Genomic DNA, 27,167 nt, shown 5'->3' with positions numbered 1-27,167 from the left:
ATGGTCAGATTCACTTTCGGCATGTGCTATTGCTTCATCACCAAGCTAGCCCTGGTGGCTTGGTATCTTCTGCTGACAATTGAGAACACCTGTTCCTGGAGGGAGTGGGTCCCCCGCCTTCGCCTCTCCTACCAAGGTAGGACTATTCATGTTACTCTTTCAGTGTATTGTAAGGTTTGTGGTCTAATTACATTGCAGAACACAGTGAATTTAAAGCAGATTGCTTCCCTTCCCTCCTTGGTCTCACCCCTTGTATATTGTTCCTTCTCTCTTCCTGCCATTTGCTAATTCCAATCTTCATTCTGTGACCTCTGCTGAAACTAAAACTTTCAGGAATTTGAAGATCTGTGTTCGTTCAAGTCACAGAAAAGGAATTCTTGCTTACATTCTAATTTCAGTTGACTAGCATGTGGGCCATTCTAGGTAAGTACGACTTAAATGTCACAATTATCAATTTTGTCCGGATACTTTCCAAATAACTGGACTGTGACTAATTCCCACTCTTTCGTAGTATTGTTATGCTCCTTGAGAGGAAATCTTAAGTTCTTCCTAAAAGAAATACTAGTATAACAGTTACAGGTAAACCTCATTTAGTGACTGCCTCATTTAGTGAACATTTGCAGTTATGATAAAAAATAACTTTATAATCATTCCTCAATTCACAGCCTTCATAGGTCTATAAAGCAAATGAAAGCTAAGGAGAGTTGTGGTTTCACTTAGCAACTGATTTGCTTAACGACTGAGTTGTCTCCTAATTGTGATTGTTAAATGAGGAATACCTGTACTTATATATGCAGCTCTTTTTCTGACATACGGATGCACATGCAAGCCAGCTCTTATCTTAACATAAATCCAAGTTACACAACTTCGTCATGGTACAACTGATTGATAAAAGGTCAGGTTTGATTTTAAAATTGAGAAATTCAAGATAATGGTGGTTGATTTTTCTCTGATACTCCTGAATGGCAGTCCTCTCTATAATTCTAGGGACTCTGTAGTAATTCATTATGGAACTCAGCATCTGGAAGCAAACAATTATTGGAGAGCTGAAAGCATCTTGGGGATTGAACCATGTTTTAGACTGGGGAGGAAGAAGACAACCTGGAACTCAATTAAGACAAACCTAGAACAACAACCTGGAACTCAGCTAGATATTCCAGTTATTGCTGCAGGCAATTGAGCTAAACTCTTGCAAAATATTTCTTTAAGATATATTGCTGAGAGTGATTTTGGCTCCCCACAAAAGAAACCAATGGATCTGAGTTTCCTTGAAAAGCATGAAGCTGAAGAGTAACCTTGGAATACCCCTCCCCCCAGTTCATGGTGCCCTAAGGTCTAGCAGATCATGCTAAAGATGCCGTCTTTACTGAAGGAAGTTCCCAGCCTTAGGAGGATCAAGAGGACAGCCCAGACAATGGCAGGAGGTGTGACTCAGAGATATCAAGCCAAGTTCAAGGGTGAAAAGGATGACAGGGTTTACATTATGAAAGCTTCCAGAGACGCCCTCTGCCCTGGAGTAGAATAGGAAGGGGAGAGAGAAAGAAACAGATGGGCCTGCCAAGAGGAAATGAGACAACCCAAGGCAGGGGCTGCAAAGGAAAGATGTGCTTGAGAGAAGGAGGCCAAGAACAATAGCACACCAGGGCAGTGAAACAAATTCTTCCCAAGTGACAGTCAGGGAGACCACCAAAGCTGTCGCTTGCACATTCAGAGATTCTCATCTAGCGGCAGGCTGACCGAGCAGAGGACGCTCTTTCTTTCTCCTAAACAGCAGAGATGGGCTAAGGAAAGCACGTACTGCCAGACTGAGAAATGTTTCCCCATTTGGTTTCTTGTTTCATGGTCTAACTCTGTGGCCTTGGAAAGGATTTGATACAGTTCAAAAGTTTGCTTCCAGAACTTTGGATCCAAACAGGTACAAAATAATAAGGGGTAGCTAGCAGTAGCCCTCTCCAAGGCATTTGTGTAAGAGCCAGAGTGGCGCAGTGGTTAGAATGCAGCTAATTTTACCAACTGCCATCATTTCAAGCCTGACCGGCTCAAGATTGACTCACCCTTCCATCTTTCCAAGGTTGGTAAAATGAGGACCGAGATTGTTGGAGTCAATATGCTGATTCTGTAAACCATTTACAGAGGGCTGTAAAACACTGTGAAGCAGTATATAAGACTAAGTGCTATTGCTATTCCTATCCCCTATCTCTCCCACCCACCCAGGTACTTCCTTAAGTAGAGCATCAGATCTGGGCTGCAAAGATTCAGACAAGCCAGTAAATGGGGTAATTTAGGATGATGTATATTAACTGCAATGCTGGATTCATATATCTACAATAGCTTTCAATGAGTAAGGTAATTCTCAAGAGACATCCACTTCCACTAACAATTCCCTACGGAGCTTGCACCATTACTCTCTAATGGCTCATGGCTCCTATTTATTGGATTTATGCTATCCAGTACAGCTCACAAAGATGCAACTCTTAAAAATCAGCCTTCCTGCAGTTACTGCTCTGGTGAAACAAGGCCAGTCTCTGCCTTTCCGAGCTACTTAAAGGGATAAAAACTTCAGAAATCTGTCATACTCAATGCTAGAGTATTTACAGAACTCTCTATTGTTGCTTTCCAACAATGGCATGCAATCAAGCCTCCATCTCTATTTTTAAATAGTGTCTTTAGGCCCCTGGTAGGCTCCATGCTCATTACAGAAATAAAAATAAACAGATGCAGGTAAGAGCTTTTTTTGAAAGGATGCCAAGTTGCTCCCCTGTCTGAAAATATGATGGCAAGGAATGTCCTGCAGAAATGAGGAAGACAGGTAGCAAAGCATGGATTGGTTTCCTCTTTGACCCCTGAATTGCTATGTCCCCGGACCAAGTAGAACATTCCCAGTGACCTGGATTGGTATTGAATTCTTGACAGAAAGTTTGGGAACCAGGGGTGAGGAGTGGGAAGGAAAACAGGCCATTCAGAAGTCATCATCTTAGTGCATATCTGAAACCTAATTTCAGTTTTGACTTTATTTAGCCTATAATGTGGCTGTGAATGTCACCAGGCCATTAAGAAGCAAGCTTTCTCTGTGGAAAGGAAGGGCTGGGATGAAACGCCCTGGTAGAACTGTATATTGTGCATTTCACAAATACTGAGTTCTGCTTAATCAGTTTGGTCAAGATGGAAAAGAACAAAAAAAGCTGAACTGATAATATATTAAGAGATGAACCTTGAAAAATTCTAAGGAAAAGCACCTCCTTCAGACTTTGTGAAGACAACATCTCATATTAGGATTCCCAAAGCATACAAAGGGGGAAAATGCTGGCGCCCCTCTTCAGAGCTGAGATTTCAGTGTCTTCTCAAAAGGTCAACTTGAAAACCGTTTGCTAATTCCAGGAATTACGCAAGAGTTCCTTGGACTTCAGGGTGACTGGCTTCTATGTGGAAGGAAGTCCATTTTACTGCCTTCAAGAATATATAGGATTGCAGCCTGAATGAGACTTGCAATTCTATGAGAATATATCGGACAAATCGCTATATACCTGCAACCAAAAGGTTTGCTTTCCTTTGCGTAAGCAGTCTGCTGGCTTTAAAAAAAAAATCAAAGCAGACTCATTGATCCATGTTTTGATATTTTTAAAATTAATCTCTCTGGTTGATTTTCAAAGATAAAAAAAAAGTTAGATAAATGCCTATCCCTTTGGGGGGACTACAAAGATAAAATCATTGTTTCTTTGTCTATGCTCTACTTCCTAGACCTGCTGAGATCAAACAGCTCCCTCCTGCCGCTGAACTCAGAGACTGACCTTGCATTCCAATCACTCCTTCTGGATGAGAAGAGGGCTTGGCTGATGGTGGGAGCAAAGGACCGTATAATTCTTCTGCACCTTGATAGTTCTAACAGGGAGCCTCAGGAGGTAAAAAAAGAAAAAGAAAAAAGGGAAGTTTGCTGTTTGGCCATGATGTTGCTTTGCTTTGCTTCTTAAATACTAAATGACAGCCAGTGCAATAATTTAGGTTAAACGCTGTGAGATGGATAAGTCCTTCCGTACATGAAGTAGAACCAAGGTTCTCACAAAACATCTCTCTTCTCAGTCATTTATGAAACGGTGAATAGAAGAAGTAGGAATTACTTCAGGTTACTCTGCATCATTTTTTTCAATTTTAACTTGTGTTCCTATGAATTATAAAAAAAGGAAAAGAGAATAGTTAAGGAGGAACTAGAGTCTGCACTTTGATTTCATTTCCAGCAGAGGTTTTTATTTATTTATTTATTATTTAAATTTATATACCTCCCTATTCCCATAGGACTCAGGGCGGTTTACAGGGAGAATTAAAATACATAGCATACAAAAATTAAAAAAACAGTTAAAAACTATAATTAAATTAAGTCCCTGAAATTAAACTAAAACCCAATTAAATTAAATTAGTTAAAACCCCTCAGTCTGGGCCAAACAACTCGAAGAACCAGGTTTTCAAGTCCCGGCGAAATGAGCGAAGGTCCGGGGCAGTCCTGAGTTCTGTGGGAAGTTGGTTCCATAAGGCCGGCGTGCCCACAGAGAACGCCCTTCCCCTGGGAATAACCCGCCGGCATTCCTTAACCGGCGGTACCCTGAGAAGGCCCTCCCTGTGGGAGCGCACAGGACGATGGGAAGTTGATGCCGGCAGCAGGTGTTCCCTTAGATAATAATAATTTTAGCAATCCAAAGGCTTGGCAGGCTTAGTTTTTTTTTCCTAACAGGAAGATGCAACAAAGATTTTTTTAAAAATGGCTTTCTGAATTTCTGTAGTCCTCACTAAACGTCCATTCATTCAGCAACCATTCAAAGTTACAGTAGTGCTGAATAAAGGGACTTAAGACTGATCCTCAAAATTCCAGTTGTTTCAATGCCCTTGTGGTCATGTGAATAAAATTTGGGCCTCCTTACATTTATAACTGCTCCTCCTCCCCACTGACCTTCATTATCATGTTCACCTGCCTCACCTCTGGCTCATCATTCTGGTCACTCAGGGGAAAAATGCTGTGAAAATGTCCACAGGCTGGTGGGTGAGAACTACGGGTGGGTGGGTGCCACACAGTATGCCCCACACCACTACTGAAGAAGACCTTCTTTTGTGTACCGACTGGTTCCTTTTTTTAACATGCCTGCCAGGATGTCTTTTTGTATGCCTGACAGTGCCTCCTTTTGCATGCTGGCTGGGTCTTTTTGCATGGCAACTGGGTCCTTTTTTTTGCATGCCAGTCATGGCCTTGGGCCCAGTCACCACTCAAAAGGCCAGTGCAAAAGAAGGACCTGGTTAGCACATGAAAAAAGACTGGCCCGGAAGAAGTCCTCAGCTGCACCAGCATGAAAGAAGGCCCTGCTCTGTTGTGATATGTGGTGGTATGGAAGATGTGGCAGTGGACAAGGCTGGACAATGGGGGTAGCTGGTGGCAGTAGATGGGTGGGCAATCAAAAGGGCAGAAAAGGGGGAGATAAGTGTATTGGGGGAGTTAAGTGGAGGCAATCCATTACCTTCTTCTAAGAATGGCTTGGAATCACCCAACTATGATGTGGGATTTCCCCAGCAACAGCAATTGGGAGTGCAAGAACTGCCATTGCTAAATGGAGAAGTCACATGACATTTCACTTAAAGAGAACATCACTAAAACAATAGAGTTGCCAGTCTCAATTAGAGCTGTTACGTGAGGATTATCCTTTATTTACGTGAGAGGGAAAATGAAAACAGGGGGGACCTTTTGTTTAAACAAAAACAAATGGGTTTATTATGTAGAACCTTCCTTATCTGTCCTGTAGCTCCATTATACCTAGGGAATATGAATAAATATTGGCTGTTCTCCAAACTAGGTCACAGATAAACTATTGGGCCAATATATTTCCAGTATAGTCCAAAGAGCTGGATTGAAGATTGGGCAAAGCTATCCAAAGAGTTGCCTCATAGTACATAGTGGCTGTGCACCTACGTCCATGCAGCAACCACTGGAACTAACCTCTGAAGCAACTGTGTGAGATTCTGGAAACATGACTGCTTTAGCTGTTCAAAACAAGGAGCTTGGTAGGTGCTTTCACATGCTGCTGAGCACCCATTTCTAAGCATCTGTACTGCCCCACTAGATGTAGCTCTAAATGGCTCTTGGTGTTTCACATACAGAGGGAAGGGCTCATAATGTTCAGGGAGTGGAGATTCAGCCCTTTTCTCATCAGCTGGAATCCTGAAGAAAAATTCCTCTTCTGAAGCTCTTTGCACTGGAACAAAATATCTCAGATAGTATTATTGGTATTTGTGGGGCAGATGTTTATTTATTCATTTGTTTAATAAACAGATATTTATTATCTTCCTTTGGTTTTTCTTTCCAGGTTTTCTGGCCAGCTCCTAAGGAGCAGGTGAAGCATTGCAGGCTGGCTGGGAAGAATCCTGAGGTAAATAAGGTTTTCGGGTCCACACTCCAGTCTTTGGGCTGCATATGGTCCTCCAAACCCACTTTTGCAATCTGTGAGGAATTGCAGCACATTCAGTTGCCAAAGGCCAATTTCCTAATTATTCCTTAGGCTTGGTGTGATAGGCATCTGTTCATCCTCCTGTTGAATCCGCCCAACAGCATCTGCCTTGCCACACAGTTTAGTCAGTGGCTGAAACAATGGAACTCAATTGGTTAAGGAATGTAATGAGTTTAGGCTCTATGTAACTTCACTGGGGTCACTGTTACGGCCTTCAGTGTAACATTAGTAAGATCCATCCTTTGCTTTTCAGCTGCATGATGCAAATGAAGAATGCCAGGCAGCTAACACAAAGGGACTTCCCTGTGGTCATGGAAGATTTCATGGATTATCTGGGCAGCATCTGAAGTGCTGAAGTGCGAACAATTCAAACTGACATGCTGTAAACCAGTGTTTCTCAACCTTGCAACTTTAAACTGTATGGATGCTGGCTGGGGAATTCTGGAAATTGAACTCCATACAGCTTAAAGTTGCCAAGGTTGAGAAACACTGCTGTAGACTAATTGGATATATTTAACATTAAGGAAATACTCTTCTGCTTAAATAACATTTGCCTTTCTTACCTTTGACTGCACTGTAAATCTGCTCTAGGCAATCTCTCAATCCTCTGGAGCAGATCTGGGAGGTCAAAGGGATGCCAAACTAAAGGTGCATCCCATTTGCTGGCAAATACTATTCTCTCAGCAAATAAACCTAATCAGATTATATCTGTTAGGTTCAGAACTGATGACAATCAGAGATATGGATTATTTTCTCCCGTGGAAAGTGTGCTCAGGCAAAGCAGAATTTGTTTAATGTACCCATCTTTCTGTCCTTTCCAGACAGAATGTGCCAATTTCATTCGCTTTCTGCAGCGTTTCAACCACACTCATGTGTTTGCCTGTGGAACTGGCTCCTATCAACCTGTATGTGCCTTCATTCAACTCAAAGGTGGAGCTAAGGTGAGTTTCTCCCACCAGGCTTATACTATAAACAACTAATATGAAGCAAAAGCTTTTGGCAGTAAATTCTAAATATCCTACTATATTTGTACTATCCACTCATCTATTTTCTCTCTTGCTCTCAACCTTGGGCATCATAGGCTATTGTTTGCAACTGTTATTTTAATCTTTGTACATCTATGTATGCATGTACAGTATGTACATAAGTAAACCAAAGGTAAAATGTTACCCATTTTTCTAAGTACCATGCCCAGTTCTTTCCCTGAAAATTAGGAGAGCCGCCACCTGCTTGTCAAATTTGGTTTAGAAAATGACCTGAGCATCTGTCCGTGCCCCCTTTCCAGACCAGTGAAGAAACTCTGAACATTTATAGACAAAACCAGTCTTTCTTGGTAATCAGTCTCCTCCGCAATGATTCTGCCCTCTCTCCTCTTCCCCCAGTGAATACAGCCCTGCAATCTTCTTGCTCAGGTTGGCTCCATAGATGTCCATCAGATTCCATTAGGCTTTTAAGGTTCATTTTTAGCATTAGTAAAATAAAAGTTTTTAAACTATTTTTTCCCCTTTTTATTGTTGTAAGTCACCTAGAGTAACCCCATGGTGAGATAGGCAGCAAATAAATTTAACAAATTGATAAAGGAAAGGAAAAATAAGGGATAGCATATATTTCTCAACACTCATATTCCTTAATCTGCTTTACTACGTGACAGAACGTAATTAAACCCTGGTTTATTTTTTTTTAAAAAAAATGGGTAGAATAGGTAAGAACAGGTAAATGTTAGCGGTCACATTAACTCACACTAGTGGAGCAGGATGAAAAAAATCTCTAAATCAAATCCCGTACTACTCATTCAAGCTCCTAAAAATTCATCCTTTCTATGTTCAAAGAACAAGGATGCTTCACTGAGAAAAATGGATGGTTACAATTATGGGGTATCACATTCCTGTCTCCTGTTCAGGAAGTCTAAAGGTCCCTCGTTTGAACTACTGAGCCTTTTCCTTTGATGGCCTCTAATTCCTTAATACTTTTCTTACTCTTCAAATCAAACTGAAGTGCTTTCTTGCCCTACTGCAGGAACCAGGAATATTAGCTATGCAGCTGATGACCCACTCCATACAATCTGGGAGAGGCAAATGTCCGTATAGCCCACATGAGCATTTTGCAGGGTTGCTAATAGGTAAGAGCAACTGTGAACTGAAAGCTGCAACAAAAACCTAGATAATGTAGTCATAGGGAAGAGCCCACAATACATCAATACATGTGTGTATATAGCCATGAAACAGCTTTCTCTAATTTGGTAATGTCTAGATATGTTGGATCGCCTCCGCTAAAATAGCATGATTATTGACTTTATTGACTGAGAAATACAGCACGTGTGGTCCTATACATACAAGGATAATCAGATTGGGGCAGTTATTAAAGGTAGCTTGGACAATGTATATATATTTCAGGCATCCATTCAACAGAGATTTCTGTTGTATTTTTTCCATGATACTGCCTGTGTCTTATCTCAGGAAACACTTCATCTGTTGAAAGCCAGGAGAAAGGCACCAGCTGTATGCTAGCTCACTTTACATTCTTCATTCAAAATGTACAGAATAAAATTATGAGGGACATCCTTTTGTGTGGTGTGCATGCAAGGCAGATATGCATATGCATATACAGGGGTATCTTGATACTCAACTGCTTTGAAACTCATTGAATTTAGTACTCAACACATTTTGACATGAAAATTTTGTCCCGGTAATCATTATTTGTTTGGTACTCAACGCACAAGGTAGAACCTGTCAGTGTCGGATGCCTTGTGGCTCACTACATTATTCCTTATGGGAAAAATTAGTTTGCCGTTCCTCCTAAAACCAATTAACAATGAGTACTGAGGTACCACTGTACATAAAACATAGTATATTCACAAACATACACCATACTTCAAGCTAATGATTTATGAACGAAACAGATAAATGCACATATATAAAAGAAAGTATACAAGAGAAAGAAGATGCCAATGTTTTATCCATGGATTTCTCCTCCTGGGTTTCCTAGATGGGGAACTATATTCAGGCACTTCCACTGACTTCATGGGAAGCAATGCTGCTTTCTTCCGAACCCATCTTGACCAGCCTGAGCAAAACTACATAAGGACAGAGCAGAACCAAGATGACTGGTTAAATGGTATGTAAGGGAGTTTACATTTTTAGAAAACTCTATTTTTTAAAAAAACTATTATTTAGTTAATATAGATACCCCTAACTATTCTTACGGACTCCTGGCAGTTTGCATAGCAATCATAAAAAATAAACATCCACAGTAAAATAGAGAAATACAAAAAAACACCATAAAACATATAAAAAACCATTACAATTATACAAGAATACTAAAATTGAAACAATCAGTCCTCAGATCTCCTACAGAACAGTTTGATTCTCACTACTTTCTGGTAGGCTATCCCTAAAGGGATCATTCTAGCTTTGGGAATTAGAAGGCTATTCTCTAATATTTTTAATGCCCTGGATGAAAAATATTTTCTGGCATCATAAAAATGGGACACCACCAGCGGCTTCTCCAGAGAAGATCATCTCAGATGGAGCAACTCAGTTTAGAGCAGTGATCCTGCTGGCACTTTGGCACCAAGCTATATAGTACTTGGAATTGCATCCAGAAATCTATCACAATATGCATGCTTTTAATAGAAGAAACAGGCTGTTTAGATCTGAATATCCTTTCTTGCAGAGCCAGTGTTTATTAAGGCCCATGCCATTCCTGATACTTACAGCCATGAGGATGATAAAGTATACATCTTTTTCCGAGAAACTGCGGTGGAAGCTGGACAGTGGGAAAAAAGGCGTATCCATGCTCGGGTGGCCCGTGTCTGCAAGGTCAGCAATGAGTGCTTCTTGTGTAGCTTAGAAGGCGTCTCTATTTAACTGATGTGCTACCTGTATATTTCCTGGGAAGCAAGCTCTTTGTGAACAATGGCATTTATCCCCTAACAAAAGGTATTTAGCACTATAGATTAAATTAAGCATCTCTGTAGATTCTATGGTACACAGTACTGCTTCTGGAAGGTGGATGCCAGCCACTAGCAGACAATGTTATGTCAGGGCTAAAATATGACTGTTTCCTGAATTGGATGCATTCAGTCTGAATTTTGCTCCAGCTCTCTGAAACACAGCTGGGCGTTTTGCCAGAGCAGAGGTCTTTCATAATGCAGAATTAGTAGTCTAATTCAAAATAGCTACATGTTGACAGGGTGTCTGAGATTGTTCAGGCTTTCTGAAATATAGAGTGCATAAGTCATGATATCACTCCAATGATGGCAGTTGAGTGTGACTGTCAATCAGGGAAAAGCTTTTTTGCATACAATTGCATGTCTGATGGTTTCCATGAAAGCCAAATGCCTACAAGATCAAGCTCTTGATTCTTGTGGCTTCTTTCTTGCAAATACCTATGTTCATGATGCAAGTATCTGCCAAAGTGCTGGTAATGACCTATAAAGCCCTAAATGACTTGGGTCCGGACTATCTAAGGGAACACCTGCTGCCGGCATCATCTTCCCATCGTCCTGTGCGCCCCCACAGGGAGGGCCTTCTCAGGGTACCGCCGGTTAATGAATGCCGGCGGGTTATTCCCAGGGGAAGGGCGTTCTCTGTGGGTGCGCCTGCCCTATGGAACCAACTACCCACAGAACTTAGGACTGCCCCCGACCTTCGCTCATTTCGCCGGGACCTGAAAACTTGGCTCTTCAATCTGTTTGGTCCAGACTGTGGGGTTGTTAATTTAACTGGGTTTTAGATTTACTCTTGGGGCTTGAATTTAATTTAATTGTTTTAATTGTTTTTAATTTTTTTGTATTCATGGTTTTAACTGCCCTGTAAACCGCCCTGAGTCCTACGGGAATAGGGTGGTATACAAATCCAATAAAATAAATAAGTAAATAAATAAATAAATAAAAGCTCACGTCCTTTAAGTGAGTTCAGCCGAGGATGGATCCTATCCATATGGTGAATGCTACAGATTTAAAACACCTGGATAAAACATACACTGGAAACATGTTAAAATTCCTTTAATTTAACTCTGCATCATTTCTCTAGGGAAAACAGTGAAAGGTACAGTAGCTCTAAGTATCTGCCTCTCTATTAATGATTGGACAGCATTCACCACCTTGTGTTTTAAGAAAGACCCCTTGAATTGTAAACATGATGCAATGGATGCATTCAACGCAATCACTTAAAGTACTGGAGAGCAGTTGTGGGTGGACATGAAAATTATGCTTGACCTATTCCTGCTTCTGTTTGGCAGAATGATATTGGTGGGAAGCATAGCCTTATCAATCGCTGGAGCACTTTTCTTAAAGTGCGGCTGATTTGCTCTATACCAGGTCTCCAGGGCACCGAAACACATTTTGATCAGCTGGGTAAGTTTGCTTGCATATTAAGAGTTGCCATTTCTAGAATAGAATCTGTCATCATAAGGTTGTAGGGAATCATGCAAAGCTCTTCCCTGACTTGGGCGTGTCCTGCTGTATTCTAGAAGATGTCTTCCTCCTTCAAACCCGTAACATACAGAACCCTCTGGTTTATGGCCTGTTCACGGTTTCCAGGTAAGTGGAAAACATGTACAATGAGTAAGAATTGCTTGTGCCCATGGATCAGCAGGAATGAGAATAGTACTTATTATACTAATAGTATAGGGCTTCCTGCTTTAGCTGGGGGTTGGACTAGAAGACCTCCAAGGTCCCTTCCAACTCTGTTGTTCTGTTACTTCAGTTATAGAAGGCATGCACACTAATCCATCCGAATGGCTTTGAACTGATACACTGAAATAAGATTCTGCACTAGCTCTTTCAAGTTCCTGCAGAAATTGTGCCTGTCGCCATATCCTACCTGGCAGAGGAGAGGATTTCATGCAGTTTTCAACTGCTGGGAAGAACTAAAGCAGTGATCCCCATGTGTTGAATCTCAGCTCCCATAATCTTCAGCTTTAACTGAGTTAAGAAATGACCTAGAAGGAAATTGGTGAAGACAAAAGCCTCCTGTTAAAGAGGAGGGGACAGTGAGAATGCTTTTGAAATAAAATGGCTTTCTGAAGGTCATCTTCTCTAAGGCCACCTCAGACCTTCATCTTCCAGTTTCACAACCTTTAAATATGTTAAAAATATTTTCTAAGGTAGAAACCTTTCAAAGGCATGTTTTAGCAGAATTGTACAAAGAAATATCTCTTGGACTGATTTATGTATCAATACTATCCATCTCCCTACATTATTTTTTTCTTTCACAGTGGCATTTTTAGTGGTTCTGCAGTGTGTGTTTATTCCCTGGCAGCCATTCGGGCTGCCTTCAATGGACCGTTTGCACACAAGGAAGGCTTCGATTATCAGTGGACTGAATATAAAGGACGGATCCCTTACCCTCGTCCTGGAACAGTATGTACATAAAATTTGCTTTAGTCACTTTCTCTCTAACTGTCATATAAAGACTGACTAGGCAAAACAGCTGCTGCTGTTCAGACTTAAAACTACTATAGGCTATTGTCTATTCCCACCAGGGCAACAAGGGCTCTTCAAGCCCTCTTTTCCCTGCATGATTCATTTCTGATATGGGTGCTGGATCCACTCATGGGTCCCCCAAGTGGTCGTGAAGCAGTTTGTCCCGGGCAGTGCCACCCATCTGTAAGTAGGGAGGTTTCAGACAATGCAGAAGTTGTCACATCCTACAAAAATGATTGTGCCATAGGCTATCACAGATGGCAATTTACAGAAAACTGCATGCCACAAAGGCAATGGACTCTAATATTAGTGGATTTAGCTACTGTAAATCGCAAGACTATGTGTCATGGAGTTGACTGTTAATCCTCTTGCACCAGTCCCTTTTCAATATCTGTTCTTCCTGCCAGTGTCCCAGTGAAACATATGACCCATTCCTGCAGTCAACCAAGGACTTCCCTGATGAAGTGATTAGCTTCATGCGTACTCATCATCTGATGTGGGACCCCATCTATCCACTCCACAGGAAGCCTGTTCTGATCAGAGTCAATGTGCCTTTCAATATCCGGCATCTGTTGGTGGACAGAGTGGAGACAGAGGCTGGACATGTTGATGTCCTCTTCCTTGGAACAGGTAGAGGAGTTCAAGCAAGGATGTTCTGATTTTACTGTAAGACACAGCTTGAAATGTGGTTTGACTTATTCAACTCAAAAAGGAAAGTGAAGCAAGTACTAGACTGTAATGTTAAGTGTACAAGTCTCTCTGTTTAATCAGAGAGTAATGTAATCAGCAACACTATGGTTTTTCTAGGATTATTCACTTTCAACAGCAAATATTGCATGAGATGTTAAAAATAAAGTTGAGTAGAACCTGAGCCTTTGTGTTGAGATGCAGGGGCATTATCTAAATTGGACAACTGGTTGATGATAATTTGAGGGAGGAGACTCATGGTGGAAGCAGCTCCCCCCCTTTACATTGTGGAGGGAAAATAATAACAACAACAATACTTATCATCATATTTGATTGTCTTGCCAATATAAGCAGTCAGTCAGGTGCTTAGACTGGATTTGGCAGTCCTTCCCAAAAATTTGGGATAGACAGTTGTGGCTGTCTGATGGTGTTAAAAGTTGATGCAGGGCAATCATGGGGAATTGTAATAATAGGGAGACAACTTAATGAATACAAATGGGCTAGTCCTTCCAAGAAAATGGCAATTAAATGGTCTCCTTTATTTCAAATAACATATATAATAATAGAGGGAGATCTATTTGATGATCTAAAAACACTGATATGGAAGCCTAGTTGGCAAAGGAAGAAAGCCAGAATAAGGCTGAAGAAAATTGATTTATTAGAGGGGATTTCATATTATTAATTAGAGGGTTAAAGGGGAATTCTTAAAATATTTAAAATATTTGGAAATTAGTTGAAAATAAGGATTTTATCTGTTTAATATTTAAAAATTAGACCTAAAAGAAAAAAATGAATTATTATGAATATGTTTGATTTATTGATTAACCCAGGTAATATATATAATGGTTTTGAGTTATTAAAGGGGATATTATATTATTAAGTAGATGATTTAATATGGTGGGAAATAGATAACTTTTAGGAAATAGAACAAGATTATATTCAAATAGATAAAATGTGTATTTTGGATATTAGATTCTGTTATGAATTGAGATAAGGGAAATCTTGGTTACTTAAAGCCTGAAAATTATAAATATCAAAGGTTAAATGGGAATATTGATGAGAGACTTAACAATTGGGGAAAAATAATAACAGGATATGGATTGTTTATGAAGATTGAAATGTAAAAAATAATTAAGATACATATAAGCTAAGAATTTATTGATAAATGTAATAATGGTGTTTTTACTGAGTTGATATAATAAGAACTGTATTAACTTAAATACGAGACAGTAAATGTTAAGGGAAAAAGAGAGGAAATATTTGCTGTTGTAACTTGAGATTTCTACTAAAGATTTTGTTATCAAACTATTGATTAACCCAGCCACCACGTTGCTTTTTAAATACTTAAATGTAAAGTTGGAGAATTAATAAAATATTATATAAAAAAGGGTTGATGCAGGATATAACAAGCTGTTCCAAGTAATGCTGCCTTCTGCAACTGACTGAGGGTGATTTTATCAATGACAGTGGTGTTTAAGACACCATTATAAAGAGCTGTGATGGTGCAATGGTTAGAAAGGCAGTATTGCCGGCTAACTCTGCCGACAGCCAGCAGTTCGATCCTGACTGGCTTAAGGTTGACTCAGCCTTCCATCCTTCCGAGGTCAGAAAAATGAGGATCCAGATAGTTGGGGAAAATATGCTGACTCTGTAAACCACTTAGAGAGGCCTGTAAAACACTATAAAGCGGTATATAAGTCTAAATGCTACAGTGTTATTGCTATCAAGTGGTGCTCCAGAAGTTTGAGACTGCACACACTTATTTTTGTTGGTACTATGTTTGCTTTTTTTTTTTTTTGCTGCGGTCATTCTACTTCTATTTTTGGGTCTTTGTATTTTGTGATTTTCTCCAGTTCTTTCCCTTCTGTTCTCCTGTCTCCAGGTACTGCCAGCTCCACTAATTTAAAAAGTTGCCCGATTTTTATTTTATTATTTTATTTCATTTCAATTTTTTTTGCTCTGGAATCATCTTCTCCTCACTCCTTTTTCTCGTAGGAGTTGTAGAAGGATTCTGCTCTGCCATCACTGTTTCAGAGAAGCAATGCAGTTCTGCTGTGATTGCTGCTTTTCCTTCTCCTTTACTGACAAGCTTACCACTTATCACATCTTATCTTGGCCCAGGGTATCAGTTGGGATGGTTTACATACTTCAGTACTATTTAATCGCTTCAGAGACCTGGTTACAATTCCCTTGTTAAATCATTGGAATTAAATGGTACCCTTTTGAGCCATGGTACTACTGAAGTATTCACAGAGCCCCTAAAACATTAGATTTTTGGTAAGCAATTGAGAGCTGCCGCTTTAAAATATATTAAAAAACATAAAACAGTGTTGAAATAATAGAATTTCCTTTTCGATCAAAAAAATATGAAAGCATCAATTCATTGCATTACGCCTAACAAAATGATGTTAGGAATACTTCACAAAAACATAAAATACAGCAAAGAAAATAAGATTTAAGATTTAAGATTTATTGAGATTTTTATACCGCCCTTCTCCCAAAGGGACTCAGGGCGGTTCACAGGGCATAAATATAAACAACAGTACAAACATTAAAAGATAATTAAATTAATGCCCAAGTTAAAACCAGAATAATAAAACAAACCTATAAACAACCCAAGTACCCCCATCAGGCCAGACCCGCTAGTTCGAATAAATGGGTCTTCAACCCGCGACGGAAGGATCGGAGGTCTGATGCCATCCGGAGCTCAACCGGCAGTTGGTTCCATAACGCCGGAGCACCCACAGAGAAGGCCCTCCCCCTGGGGGCCACCAGACGACATTCCTTGACAGGAGGCACCCTGAGGAGGCCCTCTCTGTGGGCGCGCACAGGGCGGAGGGGAGTCGACGCCGGCAGCAGGTGGTCCTCGAGGTATCGCGGACCCATGCCATGTAGGGACTTAAAGATCATAACCAAAACCTTGAACCTTACCCGGAAGACAACTGGTAACCAATGCAGCTCACGGAGCAAAGGTGTAACATGGGAGTACCGGGAAACTCCCAAGACAACTCTCGCGGCCGCATTCTGTACCAGTTGGAGCCTCCGAGTAGTCTTCAAGGGAAGTCCCATGTAGAGAGCGTTACAGTAGTCTAGGCGAGAGGTCACGAGCGCATGAGTGACCGTACACAAGGCCTCCCGGTCCAGATAGGGCCGCAACTGGCGCACCAGGCGAACCTGGGCAAAAGCCCCCCTAGTCACGGCCACTATGTGATCCTCCAAAGTGAGTCGTGAATCTAGGAGGACTCCCAAGTTGCGAGCCCTATCCACAGGGGGTAAAAGCTCACCCCCCATAGAAAGAGGTGGAACATCCCAGGTGTCTCGGGAAGCCGGAATGTACAGCCACTCAGTCTTGTCAGGGTTGAGTTGAAGTCTGTTCCTCCCCATCCAGACCCGAACCGCCTCCAGGCAACGGGACATCACAGCGAGGGCATCACTGGGGTGGTTTGGGGTCGAAATAAAAAGTTGGGTATCATCAGCATATTGATGATACCCAACTCCAAAACCACGAATGATCTCACCCAGCGGTTTCATATAGATGTTGAACAGGAGAGGCGAGAGGACCGACCCCTGAGGAACTCCACAAGCGAGAGTCCTAGGAGTCGACCTCTGCCCCCCTGCCAACACCGACTGCGAGCGTCCCAGGAGATAGGAGGAGAACCACTGAAAAACCGTGCCTCCCACTCCCAATCCCCTGAGACGCTGCAGCAGGATACCATGGTCGATGGTATCGAAAGCCGCCGAGAGGTCTAATAGGACTAGGACAGAGGAATACCCCCTATCCCGAGCCCTCCAGAGATCATTCACCAGAGCGACCAATGCCGTCTCCGTGCTGTGCCCGGGCCTGAAACCCGATTGGTAAGGGTCCAGATAATCCGCTTCATCCAGGACCAGAGGGAGCTGATGCGCCACCACACTCTCAACAACCTTCGCAAGAAAGCGAAGGTTGGAGACTGGACGAAAGTTGTTCAATACAGCTGGGTCCAAGGCAGGCTTCTTGAGGAGAGGTCTCACCACCGCCTCCTTCAAGATGGTGGGGAAACAACCCTCACTCAAAGAAGCAGATATAACCGCCTGGAGCCAGCCTCGTGTCCTCTCCCTAGCTGCATAAACCAGCCAAGAAGGGCACGGGTCCAATAAACATGTGGTGGAACTCAGCTTCCCCATAATCCTGTCCACTTCATCAGGGGTCACAGAATCAAACTCCTCCCAGATAACATTGACAAGACCGCCCGTGTCCTGATCGTCAGACTCTGCCCAGCTGGAGTCCAAACCGGTCCGAATCCGAGCGATTTTATCCGACAGATGTTGACCAAACTCCTCGGCACGACCCTGCAAGGGATCCTCCCTCACCTCCTGATTAAGAAGGGAGCGAGTCACCCTAAACAAGGCGGCCGGGCGATTATCTGCGGACGCGATGAGGGTGGAGAAGTAATTACACCTCGCCTCCCTCATCGCAGCGAGATAAGACCTAATGTAGGTTCTTAACCGCAATCGGTCGGGTTCAGATCGGCTGGACCTCCAGCAGCTCTCTAGGCCCCGTTTCCGACGCTTCATCTCCCGGAGCTCCGTGGAGAACCATGGAGCTCGCTGGGATCTGCGCCGGGTCAGGGGCCGCAAGGGTACAACCCGGTCGAGTGCCTCAGTGGCTGCCCTTTCCCAGGCTTCCACTAAGGCATCCGCCGAGCTGTGAGCAATGGAGGCAGGTGGAGACCCCAGCGCCGCTTGGAATCTCTCAGGATCCATTAGGCGTCTGGGGCGGTACCATCTAGTTGGCTCCGTACCTCCACGGCGGGGGGTGGCAAAATGGAAGACCAGCCGCAGGAGGTGATGATCGGTCCATGACAGGGGCATAATAAATGGAAAGCCCCCACCAAGATCATCCAACCACCGTCCAGATAAGAAAATCAGGTCAAGGGTGTGGCCTCCCTCATGAGTTGGCTCAGAAATTACCTGCGTCAGGTCCATGGCCGTCATGGAAGCCATGAACTCCCGAGCAAGCTCAGATGAACCTCCCAGGGATGGTAGGTTGACGTCTCCCAAAACTATAAGTTTGGGGAACTCAACCACCAACCCTGAGAGGACATCGAGCAGCTCGGGCAGGGCTGCCGCTACGCGACTAGGCGAAATGTACACGAGCAGCAAGCCCAACTGCGCCCCAGAGCCAAATCTCATGAAGAGAGACTCACACCCGACTATCTGAGGAACGGTGGTCTCCCGCGGACATAAGGTCTCCCTAACGATCACCGCCACACCCCCACCCCTACCCTGAGCTCGAGGCTGGTGCAGCACCCGGAAGCCTGGTGGGCAAAGATCAACCAAAGGGACCCCACCCTCTGGGCCCAACCAAGTCTCCGTGATGCAAGCCAGGTCCGCATGCTCACCCTCAACTAAATCCCTAATAAGGGGAGCCTTGTTGACCACGGACCTGGCATTCAAGTACACCAGCCGGAGCTCAGGAGGCTGCACATCATCGCTCCCGGAACCTCGGGAAAGAGGCAGAGGGTCGGAGCGCCCCACCGCTTGCAAATAGCGGAGACGGCGCTCCCGGTAACGATATGGCCCCCTGTCTATCCGCCTGCTGCCATTCCCCGTCGTGGGAATTGGTAATCCCACGACCCGCTCATGAGCCCCGGAGACAACGACCCCTCGTTCTCCCCCCGCGCGGTCAGACCCAAGTCTGGCCTGAACTATGGTTGATTGGCCGCCCCCCAAAGCCAGACAACCCCTATCTCCCACCCCCCTCCCCAACCCCGTAAAAAATTTTGATAAAAACAAAATCAGGGGCCTCTTATTACATTTATGTTGACGGCCCCTACCCCTGCCCAGCCATCTCTCAGAGACCCAAAACTCGGGCCCTTCATCGAGGTTAGAATTTAAAGAATTTAGAATTCTTTAGAATTAGAATTTAAATAGCATAATGATTCTGTCGGATGAGGATTTTTTTCTCAGAAAAGCTATGACAGGACTAGAAAAATATATGGAACGGGTAACAAAATGACCCTCATTCTGAAATACATTCATTGTCTCATGGTCCCTGTATGAATTACATAGCATAAGAAGGTGTATTACATGAAATTAATGATGTTGCTATTTTTTTATTGAAAACATTCTGGAAAACAACCCATCACATAATTCAAATGCTTTGATGAATGAAAATATGTTCAGTTTGCCACTAAATTGTCCTAAAATTAGCTTTTTAAAAAAAATCTCATGCAAAGATGCTGCATGTTAGGAAAGGACCTCTCCCTGGGGTAACTAAACACATAATCCACAAGGAATGGCCTGATCCTTCACAGTCTCACTTGCATAGCTAGAGAGAGCTGTCTGAGAGAAAGCATCCTCAGAAATCAGGATAATTCCACTACCTTGGTGGATAAGATTATCCATAGATGCAGTCCTGCAGCCACAATCTTTTGAGCTTCTTCAGTGTGTTAGGTGATCCTGAAACAATGAAGAAGAATATGGGAAATAGATCCATTTTGGCCCATTTCTTTTTAACTCTTCCAGAAATGGGCTTGCTCTCATACTGAATCTCCTGCCTGGTAATTAGCTTAATAATTCCATCCAATCACGGGGGTACTCCCACCCAAAGTCCTCTTCACATACTTTTTTCTGTTTGGCTTCTCACAGATGAGGGCAAAGTACTTAAGGTGGGCATCTCCAACCGAGAAGGACGAGGCTCTCAAGAGATCAGCTTGGAAGAGATCCAGGTTTCAAAGGTAATCAGAATACCTCTGTTACTTTTAAAACCTTTGTGGGCTGGAGTTGTCTAGAAAGGTTCAATTTCCTGTGATCCAGTGCATTGATCGGTGCTATTAATTTAATCCATGAGCCGGAAGTTAAAGTAATTATTTGTTAAGGCAAGATATAAAGAAGTCAAGCATGACGTTGATGAGAACAATCAAGTATCATGTCTACATATAGAGAGAGTGAAAATGAAAATCATGAATCCAGCTAATCTTTCCTGCAATATAGCTGATCACTTATCTGTCTCTTGATATATAATTTGTTCCGTATCGTGGGGCTGTGGGGCTAAAACTCAAAGGGGGAGGATGTAAAAGATTGGAAACCAAGAATAAACAATCTTTTGGGTGCGGACCACACCTAATATTTTAAGGACAACAAGAACTACAGGACCTGGATAGGGCCAATTAGGATTTACTATCTGTGAAAAATATATGACAAACCTTCTGCCCCAGTTTTTTTTTTAAAAATAAACAACAAAAAAACCTGTAGAACAGTGTCCCTATAACATTAGATAGACTGACCTATTCTGCAAGACCTGAATAAGTAGAAACCAGCTTTTGCTTCCCATAAATGCTTCTCTTATGTAATCCTACCTTTATGAAAGAATAATAAATGAAAATTAGGCTATATCTAATTTTCATTCTCTTAAGGGTTTGGAGGAACTAAGTAATGTTTGATTTGTTAGCTGGACTCAGGATATCTGTGGTGAAGTTTTTTTCTTGACTATTGCTAGCCATGATCAGTTTCCCCATAGAGACTGCTTTTTGTTTGCCTCTTTTCTACATCTCTTTAATGTCATCTGCTGCTCCACCCAAATCTGGTAGCCCTGCATACATGGACATTGTTGCAGTGCTGGCCAAGAGTGTGAAAGCAACATCAGATCAGGAAATGACATTGCTTGATTAATGGCCCAGGTTGTCCCAGTCTATCACAGAAGATTTTCAGGAACAGAAAATTTTAATTTATAGCCCGGCAAAAATCCAGGCAACCACTAGATGGCAGCAGAAGAGTCTAGAGCCGTGGTGGTGAACCTATGGCACACGTGCCACAGGTGGCACGCAGAGCCCTCTCTGTGGGCACGCACGCCGTCGCCCCAGTCCTAGGCCTTCAGCTGGGTTTTATAAAACCTTTTCGCTTTAGGCCTCCACCGCCGTGTAGAAAAAAAAAGGTTCAATCAATCAATTTCAACTTCTTGCGGGGGAAAAAAAAAGATCTCGCAAAGTTGAAATTGATTGATTGAACTTTTTAGTCCCATCCGGTCTGCCTTTACCACTGTAGCCACGCCCACCCAATGGGCCATGCCCACCCGGCACCCAACGATACATAAGTGGGTTTTGGGTTGCAGTTAGGGCACTCAAGTCTCTAAAAGGTTCGCCATCACTGGTCTAGAGAAAACCTTAACTCTTTCTACCCTCTGGTTGTTGTCATGATTGCGAAGCATGTATGTGGCATGCCTAGGCTCAGGCACCAGTCTAACGTTTGTGTGGAACCCGGGGATGCGGGCATCCAATTTAACATGGAATTTAGAGTATCATTGCAAAATGCTGCTGTTTTTCTGTTTCTTATAGGTGCCATCAGCTATCTTAGACATGCAATTTTCTCTAAAGCGGGTAAGGCAGCATTTGTTATACTAATTGTAAGCTCTCCCAAAGACTCTTTTCCACGAGGCAATTGGACTTTCTTGTTTTTCTTTGAAGACGTTTCGCTTCCAAGCTGAAGAAGCTTCTTTGAATGAGAAGCGAAACGTCTTCAAAGAAAAACAAGAAAGTCCAGTTGCCTCGTGGAAAAGCGTCTTTGGGATAACTATGAGCCGGATGACTGAGAATCTCCATAGACGCTAATTGTGACCTGTTTTCTTCAGGGTAAAGGGGGACGGCTGAACCCCAAAGGGATCTTCCCATATCCCAAACCTTTAGAGCAGCCTCCAGAGTCCTGCCAGGGGGGTTCTAAGTAACAGTTTTTAACTTGTCAGAAAGAGAAATGATTACATGCTTGAGCAAAGAGTAATCAATGTAACTATCTGCAAAAGACATACTAAATATAACTTTAATTCCATTTAATGAAGTATCAGGGTTTGTTTGTTTTTTGTCCAGTCCCCTAAAATTACTTTGGGGAGTCTTGCCCTTTTGAGTCATTACTCAAAGGCCAATACTAAAAGATCCTTAATATTAAATATTAATATTTAAATAAATCCTTTTAATGTTTCTTATTAACTTAGGAAAAGCATCTTCTCTATCGCCTTTTCCTGCCCCCCCCAACATTTTTGCCCCAGAGTTTTGGGGGAGGGGAGGGTGCAGCCTCCAGGGTGTTACAATAAGTTTCATGGCCGTATTTCTGCCCTGTCCTTTGAGCAGCAGGAACTTCTCGTCAGCACTGCAAAAGGGCTGGTGCAGCTCTCCATGTATCGCTGTGAACTCTATGGCAAAACGTGTGCCGACTGCTGCCTTGCTAGAGATCCCTACTGCACCTGGGACGGCAAGTCCTGCAGGGCCATTCTGCTCACTAAGAAAAGGTGAGAGGTTTCCCCCTTTCACCCCTCCTGCTTTGCAAAGGTGGCCTTTCCCCCTTTTATAACTGGGCTACTTTCTTGCGACCAAGAATTGCATTTTTAATTTTGGGGGTATCCAAGGACCTCAGATGTGATATAACTTTGTTGGGGGTAAAGGTAAAGGTAAAGGTTCCCCCGCACATGCGGGCTAGTCGTTTCCGACTCTAGCGGCCGGTGCTCATCTCCCGTTTCAAAGCCGAAGAGCCAGCGTTTGTGCGAGGACATCTCCGTGGTTATGTGGCCGGCATGACTAGATGCCAAAGGAGCATGGAACGCTGTTTGTTGGGGGTAGGCGGGAGCAAATTTCCAGATTTCTAAACATGTTTTTTTTGGGGGGGGGGGTTCAGAAGCAAATGGACACTTTTAAGTTTAGGCCATTCTGCTCTTAATCATTTTGCACCATCTCCATACGTGGGAAGATTCAGCCCAGCTTTGGGGTTGTTCAGAGGCTTTCAGGGATATGCAGGTTAAGATGTTCATTTTGCTCCTTAGATCACCCAAGCTCTTTTCTCCAACTTAATATATATATATATATTGGGGCCTGGCAGTATTTGATGTGGTGTTCTACAGATTAAGCTTCCTAAAGTCTGTTGACTGTAGAGCAAAAACTAACTGTGAATAGATTTGAAGATGTATTTATTATTGCCATCCAGACTTCTTCTTGGCCCATGTAACCAACGAATGATGCAGTTAAACTCATTTTGGCTTTCCCTAACATGATCCATAAGAATCCACACCCAGTGTTCCTGCTAAGGATATCCGTCCCAGCCTTTTTTTTTCCATCCAGGTACCTTTTCTTCCCTATCTACTTGGCATTTATCTTCCATAGTAATCATCATCAGGCTTCACAACCAATTGGTCAGAGAGGAATGTTTCTTGTTCCATCTTGCTGACAGAAGATATAGGGCAGGGTCTTCAGACTTGGCGCTTTTATGACCTGTGGACTTCAACTCCCAGAATTCCTCAGCCAGCGTGCCTGGCTGAGGAATTCTGGGAGTTGAAGTCCACAAGTCATAAAAGGGCCAAGTTTGAAGAGCCCTGATATAGGGAGATGCACCATATGGTGCAACGTGGAACAAAGCAATGGTAGATCAACTTTTTGGGTAAAGAAGCACTGGGGACTTCAAGCAGCCAATGAATACCATTTCCTTATGTTGACACATGATAAAGGCCACACAGCCTGTTAATTCCCTTGAGCACTCAAGGCCCCTGAGCTTCCTGGCTAAGGGCATGCGTTAATTGTCTCTTTTGCAGGCGTGCACAGTGCCCAAATGTGCTGAAGACGAATCCAATCAGTCAGTGCCTGGATGCTGCAAAAGGTAAGTCAAGGATCCCTTCTTGGAAGCAGCAGGAACTTACAATCAGAATGTACAAAGAGCACTGGATAAAATTTGGAAGCAAATTCCTGCTACAGCTCCTCTTCCCACTCTGTCTTAGCATTTGCTTTTATAAGCTTCAAAGACTGGGCCAGAGGCTGCCTCTGGTTGTCAGCCCAACTTTGTAAACACCAGGATGTGTGGCTCAATTAGCCAGCAGCTGGAACACCAGCCTGGATGCCTGTAAGGTGCAGTTTGAGAGAATGTGGAAGCTTATTTGCATGACTGCAGCTGCTTTAGAAAGGAGCAGACAGCAGCCACAACTTCATTCTCTCCCGTATTTCTTTTATATCACCTGCAATTATTTCGAGTCAGTAAATTTCTGTTGAATGTGAATGGAGGGAGGAAACCACCAGCCAATAGCAAGAAAACATATGGAGTGCTTATTACAGTTCAATCTGCAGGGTTGAGAAAATAATGTAATGGATAACAACCGCCTTGAATACCTCTCTCACTGTAATGGAGTCGCCTCCTTAACCTCTTTACAAAGATTGAGCCTAGTACCATCGACATAACACTCCGGACTTTATCTGATGATAGGCTGAATCCTAGGATGCTGAATTGGTCAGCAGAATGCAAGGTGTATCGTAAGGACGGGGGCATCTGCCGGGACAGGTTCACAAAAATCAAGATGGTGCACATACTAAAAGGGAGGGCTTGATGGTACAGTCATAACCACCATCTTTACTCTTTTGATCCCTGTCTGCAAAACCTCTGGGGGCAAAAATACCTAAAAATCTGCCCTTGGTTTAGAAATTTGCTCTTTAAGGATTAATTAATTCAAGTTCAAAGTTAATTATTACCTGGAAGGGTTTAAACGCTGACTGGATTCATCCATCATATTAAGCCAAACATTTTTTTCTTTAGGAGTACAATGGAATGAGTAAACTAACACATTTTGGGTTAGCATTATATGCAAAGCAGAGCATCTGGGCTGGTTAAAAAAACATAGTTCAAAAAGGCTCAACTAAGCACTTGCCACTCTTACTTTCCTTATATTGTTTCTGTAAGACAGACGTATCTTAGGTATTAAATTCAGAATAGACTTAGTAAAGAATAGACTTAATATAGTAAAGTTATATAAATACTATACATATACTCATAGTTAAGCCAAGAATTTTACCACCCCAAAATGGGTTTGACTTGTCTGCAGAAAAGCTTATCTGCAAGGAGTTACACTCATATTTTTTAAAGTACCTGCATATAATTGTAGATAAGCTGAACAAAAAATACCATATAAATTGTGCCACCCATGGATAAGCAAATTGTGAATATTTTAAATGGAATATGTTCTGGAAAATAACATTTATTGGTACAAAATATGAAAACAAATGAAGTCCTTCAGAGAAGAATTTTGGAATTCAGAAAAAAACATCCAATTTTTAAAGAGTCAGCTTATCTTTAGATGGGCTTATCCATGAATATCACAGAGTCGTAGGGCTAGACGGGACTTCGGAGGTCTTCTAGTATAATCCAACCACCTGGTCAATACAATTTCAGATGCAGTTGAGAGAGGTGTGCTTTCTATGGAGATGGCAAGATAATTACCAATAGAGGCAAATGCAAAGCAGATGTTGTGCCCTGGGTGAGTTAAATTACTTGTTTTATTAAAAACGTATAATCAAATATTTTTGTTCCTGCTGTTTTCCTCCAGGCACCCCTGTGGGAGAAGAAAAGGTGATATTTGGTGTGCAAAACAACTCAACATTCCTTGACTGCCATCCACTTTCTCCCCAAACCAAGATTCGTTGGCTAGTACAGCGTAGCAACACAATAGCTCTGGAGGAGGTATTGGGGGAAAAGTAAAATTAATAGAGAAATTGGGTGGTCTCTTTGGAGCCTGGGATGCAAAAGGGACCTAGAGTTGCCTTGTTGTGCTGCTAAAGGAAGCTGAGCTGGATGCCAGTCGCAGGCTAAGGCTGCAGGGTCTGCTGTCTTTCTCTGTGGCTGTAGCTGGCAAGAAGATTGAATATTGTCTGGTTTCCTTACAGGTTGGGAGTACAGGTCGCTTTTCAATCTTAGAACAAGGGCTGTTGATTAACCAGCTGACCCAACAGGATGCTGGGCTCTACCAGTGCCAAGGAACAGACAGCTCTTTTTCTCAAATCCTTACCTATTATAAGCTACGCATCATAGGGGAACAGGCCATGGAGGCTGTGACCTCGAGGCTTAGCAAGAATGCAGAAACCAAAGGGAACCGCCATAGCATCACTCCCGTGTCAGGCCTTCAGCTTCATTACAAAGGCTACTCCTGGGCACCTGATACTAATTTAGTTGAATTCTGCAATGCTCTGCAACAAAGGAAGAGACTGAGACAAAAGGTCTGGACTTGGCAGCAGCATCCTTCAGAAAGCAAGAAGGGTCGAGTACGCCGACAGCCTGGCTCCCGGAGAGAGGAAGGGCCAGTTTGAATTCTACCTCTTTGACACAAGAGATCCAAAGGGGCTCTCTAGATTTCGTGGGTCTCGTAAGCTACTCAGTCCTATCCAGGCACACTTCTAGATATTTACTGGGATGTGCTGTTCCTCTCCTGCTTCAAAAATCAAGAAAACCAATCTTTTCTTCCCTCATCTGAAATGCAAAGTGTTACTTTTTTCCTTCTCTTGGGTAGCAAAGAACATGGTGGACTCAGATCATACTGACTGACTGATGGCAAGATTATTCCCAAGTGTGAAGTGAACAGGAGGTTCTTTACACACTTTTAGCACATATGTGGTGCAGTCCTCTTCACTTTCTTTTTCTAATAAACAATAACCATGAAAAGCGTATGGTGTCTGCTTTTAGTAGAACAAGTTCTTCCCCTTGTATAATGGAAGTCATCTGCATCAAAATGATCTAAAGTCTAAGTTAGCCAGCCTTCAAAAATCCAGTGAAACAAGTCTTCTCCAAAAATAGAAATT

General features: G+C 42.6%; 2 protein-coding genes and 1 long non-coding RNA gene across 8 annotated transcripts in view; 1 reads left to right on the top strand and 2 right to left on the bottom strand.

Annotated features, from left to right (window-relative positions):
- Positions 1 to 26,718, top strand: LOC308663920 (semaphorin-3D-like; the record flags this gene model as incomplete). Its single annotated transcript, XM_081320729.1, has 17 exons — positions 1 to 136; positions 3,739 to 3,899; positions 6,342 to 6,404; positions 7,304 to 7,423; positions 8,499 to 8,601; positions 9,468 to 9,596; positions 10,155 to 10,300; positions 11,724 to 11,838; positions 11,955 to 12,024; positions 12,702 to 12,846; positions 13,317 to 13,539; positions 20,227 to 20,315; positions 21,912 to 21,953; positions 22,698 to 22,855; positions 24,146 to 24,210; positions 25,922 to 26,055; positions 26,259 to 26,718. 17 exons carry the CDS (start codon positions 1 to 3, stop codon positions 26,676 to 26,678), a joined length of 2,319 nt encoding a protein of 772 aa, XP_081176855.1. The 3' UTR covers positions 26,679 to 26,718.
- On the bottom strand, positions 8,756 to 11,401 carry LOC308663921. Its single transcript, XR_014025544.1, has 3 exons — positions 11,383 to 11,401; positions 10,196 to 10,371; positions 8,756 to 9,555 (listed from the first exon to the last, which is right to left on the bottom strand). It is a non-coding gene; the product is annotated as an uncharacterized lncRNA (long non-coding RNA).
- Positions 12,387 to 27,167, bottom strand: part of RAD54L2 (RAD54 like 2) — a 79,755-nt gene continuing 64,974 nt past the window's right edge. For 4 of the 6 annotated variants that reach the window (XR_014025535.1, XR_014025537.1, XR_014025538.1 and 1 more), the window contains one exon: positions 25,560 to 25,927. Coding sequence is in view for 1 of the 6 variants with exons in the window: in XM_081320725.1 (XP_081176851.1) it covers positions 25,875 to 25,927 (53 nt within the window). In the remaining 5 variants the exon portion in view is untranslated. Of the gene's footprint in view, positions 12,426 to 25,559; positions 25,928 to 27,167 lie in introns of those variants that run through there. The other 2 variants (XR_014025534.1, XR_014025536.1) reach the window with 2 other exon arrangements.

The sequence above is a fragment of the Vipera berus genome (assembly GCF_964194415.1).
Source record: "Vipera berus genome assembly, chromosome: 2".
NCBI lineage: Eukaryota > Metazoa > Chordata > Lepidosauria > Squamata > Viperidae > Vipera > Vipera berus.
This window is presented reverse-complemented; position numbering and strand designations above follow the sequence as displayed.